An 8,587-nucleotide genomic window follows, 5' to 3' on the forward strand; every position below is an offset into this window, starting at 1 on the left:
TTACATACATTTTAATTGTTTAAAAAAAACTTCAACGCAATTTTTTTAAACGTTTTAAGTGTAAGAGTGCAGGAGTGGAGATATAATGTCCACCAAAAGGCAAAATAAACACACACACACACACACACACACACAGAGGGAGAAACACATATACAATTATATTTAATTATTACTCATTCAAATAATAATAAACATAAGTATTATAATTATTATTATTTTATATAAAGAGTATGTGATTTGAGTTAGTTAGGTACAAGAGCAGTGAAATGCTGTGAAATTCTTCCAGCGTGGCCAAGTATCTGACTGTAAACTTTTTGTTTGGAATGACTCCATGGCTAGCTTCTGCTTCTCTTTGAATAATGAGAACAAGAGTTTGTTTTCATTGAGGTAGTTGGTGTGTTATATAACTGGTGTTTTTCAGCCTTCATTGCCTGAGGGGTGAGAGAGTGACAGAGAGAGAGAGAGAGAGAGAGAGAGATGCGTGATCAAGCTGTGTGGAGTTTTGGACCCTGCTTTACGGCTCTTTGACGTCATAGATCAGGATGTTCAGCAGCCACTGTAAAGATGTTTTCATGTCATCATCACACTCTTGAAGCCCGTAGCTTAGAGTTTGCACACCAAACAAAAGCCATCTCACGAGAAAGAGGAGGAGGAGGAGGAGTGTAAGAGCATTCTTAACCCCCCCCTTCTACCTTTCACTGCTGGTAGCTGGAGGTGAGAGTGACAGCGGGGTAAGGAGGGAAATAGTTAATCAATAGCCACAAGGTCAGACAGATGAGCCTCTGCTTTGAGTGTTCCCTGTTAGTGGGTTGGAGCAGAGGATTTGTAGCGCTTGTAAAGGCTTAAAGGAACACTCAGCAGTTATTTGTGGTGGTGCTGATGGTCAGGGTGGCAGGACTGCAGTGTGTGAGAGAGAGAGAGAGACACCTGCTGGCTTTTGACAGTCACTGCAGCCACAACGACCCAAATCCTGTTAGAGCCTTTTGCCAAATTAGTATATAATTTAGTATATAAATATATATAATTGAGAAGCCAAACTGTTTAATATATGACTTGTTTAGAGAGAATATATCTTTTTATTATTTTATTTTATTTTTCAAGCATACAGTTGAAAAGTCGTTAAGAATTGAAAATGAATAAAGAAATTAATCATTTAATTCAACAAGGATTTATTAAATTGATCAAAATATATTATTTTCAATATATAATATTACTGTTTTACTGTATTTTTGATCAAATAAATCCAGCCCTAATGAGCATGATATTTATTCAAAAAATCTTACCACCCGCAAACTTTTGAATGGTTGTGTAAATCTATCAAAAGATAAAGATAATTATATGGGAGATAAATATTTCTATACTAAAGAAATATAATATATTATATAATAAACTTAATAAAAGTTTTTTGAGAATGATTTGAATTTTTTGTTTTTTTTTCAATACAAATAGTGATAAATATATACATTTTTTGCAGTGTTTCAATCTCTTGCACATTTGCTGGAGATTTTTGGTTAAAATGGGAGCAAGTTGTGCTTTTGTGTGACTCTGAGGTTGTGAGTTCAGCACACTTCCATTATGCAGGTACCAGGCCTATGTCGCCTCATCCGTGACTTACATGCTTAAACATTTCATGCGGGCTTAAGAAAGCACTCTTAATGCCTGTCCCGACATCACTTCCTGAAATGCACTGACTGCTTTAACATATATAGGGCACTATCTAACCCTCCTGAGAGCCAGAGACGCTCCCCGTCCTGTCACGCACACAGCTGAGGTATTTGAAGAGAGCTTTATCAGACCGCTGCAGGGTGTGGTGGGGGAATTTTGCTGTCTGCCTATTTTTTTTCCACATTTGTGCCTTGGAATTTTAAGAGTGATTGCTGTGAAGTGGCCAGATGAGAGATGAAGCCCTGATGCTTCCATTACTCACCCATTAATCCTTCCGCATGTCGGCGCAGTGAGTTACAGCACTGGCCACAGGCCCTTGTGTTTATTTGCCAGCGAACGCAACTGTAAATCAGCCCGTAGTGGCTAAATTGATAACCTTGAATGTAAGGCCTGATACCTTTAACAGCGTGTAATAGACACACTGATGGGGTTCAAGCATTTGCAGAGGTCTGATTGAAGTGTAATTGGTCACAGTTCTTCCTTTCAGCACTCACACACTTTTTCAGCTCCATCCTTATTGAGTTGTGCGGTTTATTTTGCTAGCATTTTTTGAAGATCACAGTTGTACTTGTAAGAATCTGAGGAGTGTCAAAGTTACACTGGAGCGACTTCATCGACATGAAAGATGGATGGGACGGCTCCTCCTCACCCACTACAGAAATGTCATCTGAGCGCTCGGTGTCTTTCAGAGCCTTGTTGAGCGTGTGAGGAGATCACAGATTTGCGCTGAAGTGCTGTCCCGTTTTTCTCTCAGCCTGACACACTCCTCTTTTGTCTGTCCATTTTTCAGAGAGAAGAACTTTAATGGCTTCCAGGTAGTGAGAAAGAGGCAGCAGTCAAGATGAACTCGATTCCTTCGATGGATAGGCACATACAGCAGACCAATGACAGGCTGCTGTGCATCAAACAGGTGAGGAGACAAGAGCCACAGTGACACAATGACCGTCTGTCTGTCTGTCTGTCTGTTCATTGTTCCAGAGTGCCCCACTGTCTCTCTGATGGCAATCTGTAGTTTTCCATTAGCTTGGCTCATATCAGGTTGTCGAATATGGTTGGAGTCTGAACCCTGTTGTCCTCCTCGGCTGTTTTCCAAGCATCCTCTATCAGCCGACGCTTGTTTTTGTGTACACAAACACAGGCACACTAAATGCAGACATGCCATAGACTTCTTTTACTTTTAAATTGAGCTAATTATACTACTGTTCAAAAATTTGGGCACCGGAAGATTAAAAAATAAATAAATTTATACTTTTATTCAGCAAGGACGCACTGAATTGATCAAGAGTGAAAGTAAAAATATTTATAATGTTACAAAAGATTTATATTTTAAATAATTGCTGTTCTTTTGAGCTTTCTATTCATGAAAGAATCCTGAAAAAAAAAACTTTATTAGGTTTTTCACAAAAATATTAAGCAGCACAACTATTTTCAACATATAATGTATATACATTTTTCTGTAATATTATCAGTAAGGATCATGTGACACTGAAAACTGTAGCAGTGACAGCTGAAAATTCAGCTTTGTCATCTCAGAAATAAATAACATTTTGAAATATATTAAAATAGAAAACCTTTATTTTAAATTGTAATGATATTTCAGCATATTGCTGTTTTTACTGTATTTTTTAAAAACACATACATAAAAGCAACCTTGGGCCCCCCTTTGCTTTAAACGTATTATATTGGAATGTCCCGGTTTTAATGCAAGTAGAAAACTTTTATATGAAGTACGCTCACTCAGGGACCTTTTTCAGATTTTCTATCATATGGTAATTAAAAAAATCTTCTATAATTTTAACTGCTGTATTTTTGTGTTTATGCAAATCTTGTATTATCCCAATGTCAGCATTTAAGGCTATCTTCATTGCAATACAATTAATAACTACTAATACTGCTACTACTAAATGCAGCCTTGGTGACACTTAGTTCAAAAACATTAAAAAGTCTTACCAACCCCAAACTTGAGCGGTAGCATATAATAATGACTACAGAATAACTCAAAACCTACCCTATACCTAAAAACTTTTTACATTTTCCCCTGTTGATTTGACACAAATTTGTCCTCAAAGTACACGCATCACAGACTCATGGTTTTAAACAGAGTTTCTAAACCATAAGCCCATCAGTATAGGTATCAGTGCATTGAAAGCAAAGATTTGACTGATTTAGCACTTCAGATTATGAAAACCACTTCAAATCCTCATGTTTTCACTTCAATCCTCAATATATCAGAGAGGACATTTGAACAAAAAAAAAAAAACACAAAAAAAAGGCACTCACAACTATAGCCAAACTTACACACAAGTAGGTATGACCCAAGGCTATGTCTTGTGATTCTTGAATTTGATAATTACAGTGTGCTGTGTAGGTGTGACAGTTTGCATATCTCGACAGATTTATGAAAATATTTGACATGCCAACTTGTATATTACAGACAGTTCAGCATTTTTCGTGTCCGCACAGATTTCCGCTAGGCTTTGTTGTCTCTGCATCAATTAGGCTAATCTTAGCGCTAATAAGATCGTGTCTACAGCATGTAAGAATCCACTGAATTTTCTGAGCCTATTTAATTGGTTACAAATGACACCATTATCTCTGTTTTGCATGGAAGATTGAGCCTGATTAAAACTAAAGACAAAACGCAAACAATTGCTGCTCATTAATCATATTGATATGGCACATTTAGTGTGGTGAGAGTCGTCAATTATTAATATGTTCAGTGCCAGTGTTGTCCCAGTGAGCTCAATTTAAGCAGAGACAGTATTTGTATTTGAAAGTATACTTTATCATTTTATGTCCACATAATATTTTAGTCAGGTTTTTTTTTTTGTTTTGCAGCAGCAGCAGCAACAACAGTAATAAAGTTTTGCACAGAACACAGTAGTAGTTTTAGAACAGACTGTACATTTAAAACTTCCATATGTACAGTAAATGACCTCTAGTTAATATGGAAATGCCAATACCTTTACAATTTCTAAATGTTCGCTTGTTTGTGACATCAATATGTCAAAAACCTGATACTCTATCAATCTAATGGGGGTGTTTCCTTTCCTCTGTCCCATTTCCCTCCTTTCATCATTCTGTCATCCTGTCACTCAATCATACGCCTGCCTGTCATACAATCAATTCTTCCCTAAACTTTACTCAGTTGGTTATAATGACAATAGTGTAAAACATTATGTCCAGTCTCATGACTAACATCATGTTGTGATTGTAATGTCGATCAAACGGACCACTTTCTCTCTTGACTTCTTTGACTTTTTCTATCCTCATACTACCAGACTCTCGCACTGCCATCTGACTTTCATTTACATTTTCTCCATTGCCTTTTTTCCCTGTTTGTTGAGCTTCATTTCAATTTTACTAACTAAAACTCTTATCATTCACAGTGTTTACCTTTGAATGCATGATAAACGTTCGGATGATCAGAACAATTCTCTTGGTTCATTCTCCATCAAGAACATGAGGAGGAATTTAATGACTAGAAATAATAAGTGAAACACGGCACAGCGACTCTTAGATTAGATTAGACAGGCTTTCTTTTCTTTTTCTTCTTCTTCTTAAGAAGAAATTATCATTCACATGGAACATGAATACAAATTTGCTGAAGAGTAGTCTGAAACTGGAGGAGGCAGTTATTCATGGTCCATGTCCCATGTTGGACTGGTGAAATTAGCTCGTGCTCAGGGATTTCCTGTGACAGATTAGCTGATGAGAGGAATTGCCCTTAAGATTTCAAGATCCTGACCTTTTATTGTCTTTCATCTAGCAAAGTGTTAAATGTGACTGAATAATTTGAAGATTTCTTTCCATAAAATGTCCTAATATGACTTTTATTTTCTTAATTTAGTAGTTTTCTGTACCAGAAACAAGAATATAGTTGTTTTTTTATTTTAAGTTTTTTAAATAATTTAAAATTATATAAATATATTATAAATGTGCATTTATAGAAAAAAAAACTTGTGATAAGCAGAAACAGTATTTCTGTTTTAATTATAATATTTTAGTGAACATTTTCTAGAAAAATGTATATGTGAACCTGGACCACAAAACCAGTCATAAGGGTAAATTTTTCGAAATTGAGATTTATACATCATCTGAAAGCTGGATAAATAAGCTTTCCATTGATGTATGGTTTGTTAGGATCGGACAATATTTGGCTGAGATACAACTATTTGAAAATCTGGACTCTGCGGTTGCAAAAAAATCAAACTATTGAGAAAATCGACTTTAAAGTTATCCAAATGAATTCTTAGCAATGCATATTACTAATCAAAAATTTATATGTTTTAATATATTTACAGTAGGAAATGTACAAAATATCTTCATGGAACATGATCTTTATGTAATATCCTAACGATTTTTGGCATAAAAGAAAAATCAATCATTTTGACCCATACAATGTATTTTTGGCTATTGCTACAAATATACCCCAGTGACTTAAGACTGGTTTTGTGGTCCAGGGTCACATATTTAAAGATATATATGAATAGAAATGTATGACTTTTAAAGATCAATGACTTTTCCAGGCCTAGAAATCCTGTTTAAAATAACATGATATTTCCAGGTTTCCATGTAACGTTATATATGTAACTATTCTAATGGTTTTGACATATTACTTCACACTGATTAATTTTTGCCGCCTAGTTCCTATAACTGGACTGGGAGGACAGCAAGAAAAAGAGCAAGTTTAATTGTAGTATAGGTGATCAGAAGTGTAGATGTCCAGGCCTGGGGAAAGGTGGAGTGCTGAGATTTGGCTGCTGTTGCATTAACACCTGTGTTGTGATCCTGCCAAAAACCCTTCACTGCTGACACACTCTCTGAGTGCCCACCATCACAACAGCGAGCTTTCCATCCCCTCCTCTCTTTCCTGATAATCGTGCGGTCAGAGCCAGACACCAGAATGTCCGATTAAACAAAGAATTGCCTCCCTCAAAATGAAGATTCTTTTTCCCCAGCTTTTTGCGGCGAGAGGGGGGAACATTTTCTCCCCGCATATCCCTTATGCTGTGCAGGATTTACTCAGCAGGGTTCTGCAGCAGTAGACATTGCCTCTTTGTCAGATGAGCTCTTTGTCAACACACACACCAAAGCCACTCATTCAAATGGCGACCTCTGCCGCCCTCGGAAGACAATGCCGCTTCCTCACTGCGAGCCGGGGAAGAGGAGGTGTCCATCGGAGTATAATGGTCTTCAAAGTGTGCAGTCTCCTCCTCAGAGCGGCCAAACAGCGCCGGAGCATTAAACGTGCAAAGGCTCTGAAGAGGGTGTACAGATTGCTCGTTTGTTTAAATTTCTTGTCATGTCTTGTGCGCCACCGGTCGCTGGAGAGTTTGGGTGGGGGGAGGGCGGTCCTGAGGGGAGGATAAACAACCTCGGCGCTCAATAAATAAAAAAAAAACATAGGGAAAAGAGAATGAGCCTCTTTTCATTGAATTCTGCCACAAAGCCCCCCCTCTTGTGCTCGCCTTATTGGCCGGCCCTGCTTGACTATTGCTTTCAGAGGTGCAGATCTATTACATCTTAGTGGACAAAAGATGATGAAGAGTCTGGATTAGGACGCACTGCGGTGTGTGAGGAGGCCTTGAAGCACACTGAGCTCTTTGTCAGGAGGGTGGATCTGTCCCAGAATGCACAGCTGCGTTCAGACCAGGAGGCCTTGGGTTACCGGCTGGGTTCTTGCAGGGCTGTGCAGATGCACCGAGTCAGAGGGCAGTATGAGTTGGAGCACTTGGCCGACTGAAAGCGATATCCACATTTAGCTCAAAATACCACCCCTTGTCGAATACTGGTTGTAAATATGCCATAAAATGTTTAAGGAATATGGTATATGATTCAGAAAGGAGCAGAATCAGTTGAGTGGTTGGTTTTTTGGTTCACATGCTTTCAAATGTTTTTTTTTTTTATTATTCTTTTCAGTAGGTTTTCAAGTGCTTCTGTCTGTTTAAATAAATATTTTAGAATATTCTAGAACAACATCCAAATTGTATTCTTTTTTTTTTTCACATAAAATTGTTTTGACACGTCCCTCAGTATGAAAAAAACAGAGGTTCCTCTTCAGGAACTCGAGCTGCATCAGAAAACGCTAGGGGAACGCCTTCTGCGACCCATGCTCTGAATCACATGTGAAATCAGTCCAATAGCTGAGCGGGACGTCACGGGCGGGTGACGTCATGACCAGGAAGCTATAAAAGCACGTGCGGCGGAGCCAGCATCAGCTTTCTGTCATTCAGCGAAGCGCTCTGTGTGTGTCAGTCATATTTATTGTTGTCTGTCAATTGTGAAAGTCTATAAGCTCCAGCTATGTCTAAGCTCATGCAAAGACAAAGCATTTCAAGGGCGAGAGCAAGCCACGTTGTAGGTTGTGTGTTCCTCCCTGCCCAAAGAAAACGTTATATCACGAGTGGGGATACACACAGCCTGTGCGCTGCTTCCTAATCACCAGATCCGGCGCCCGCTCTCGGGTTTCGGAAGCCCGCGCTGCGGTCCTTCCCACCGGGAAGAGGGCGCGACGCTCCGCCTGTCTTTCTCCGAGGAGATTGATACGGAGGGCGTCAAAGAGCTCGCCAGTTGCACAAACATCAGTTACACAAGCATATTATGCCTGATATTATAATGAGCAGCTACGGAGGTATCTAGAGCAGCTAGTACGGCCGTCCCCTGCTAGTCCGCTGCTTCCGGGCACTGAGCTAGCTGCTCTAGGTGCACCACAAGCCAGTCTCGCGAGACTGGTTCCCTTAGGAGATCACCTGGCGGTGTGGGAGCCCCTGCCAAGTGTGCTTCATTGGGTCCTGCCCCGAGCAGGCTGTGGTTTAGTCTTCCTAGCAGACGACGTGGGTCTGAGGGCCGTCGTTTTCAATAGGAGACTTCAGCTATGAGAGTCCTGATGCTGTGGCTCAGGACATTGGAGGGCAGGCCC

At 39.3% G+C, this 8,587-nt stretch overlaps 1 protein-coding gene across 1 annotated transcript in view; it reads left to right on the forward strand.

Moving 5' to 3' along the window:
- The window catches only part of LOC107673867 (zinc finger MIZ domain-containing protein 1-like), a 182,406-nt gene that overhangs the window by 120,654 nt on the left and 53,165 nt on the right, over positions 1 to 8,587 (forward strand). Inside the window, exon 4 of the mRNA XM_016467675.1 lies at positions 2,456 to 2,575. Within this exon, the coding sequence (XP_016323161.1) occupies positions 2,507 to 2,575 (69 nt within the window). The 5' untranslated portion in view covers positions 2,456 to 2,506. The remainder of the gene's footprint in view (positions 1 to 2,455; positions 2,576 to 8,587) is intronic.

This window comes from Sinocyclocheilus anshuiensis, unplaced genomic scaffold (assembly GCF_001515605.1).
Source record: "Sinocyclocheilus anshuiensis isolate Anshui unplaced genomic scaffold, SAMN03320099.WGS_v1.1 scaffold292, whole genome shotgun sequence".
Taxonomy (NCBI): Eukaryota; Metazoa; Chordata; class Actinopteri; order Cypriniformes; family Cyprinidae; genus Sinocyclocheilus; species Sinocyclocheilus anshuiensis.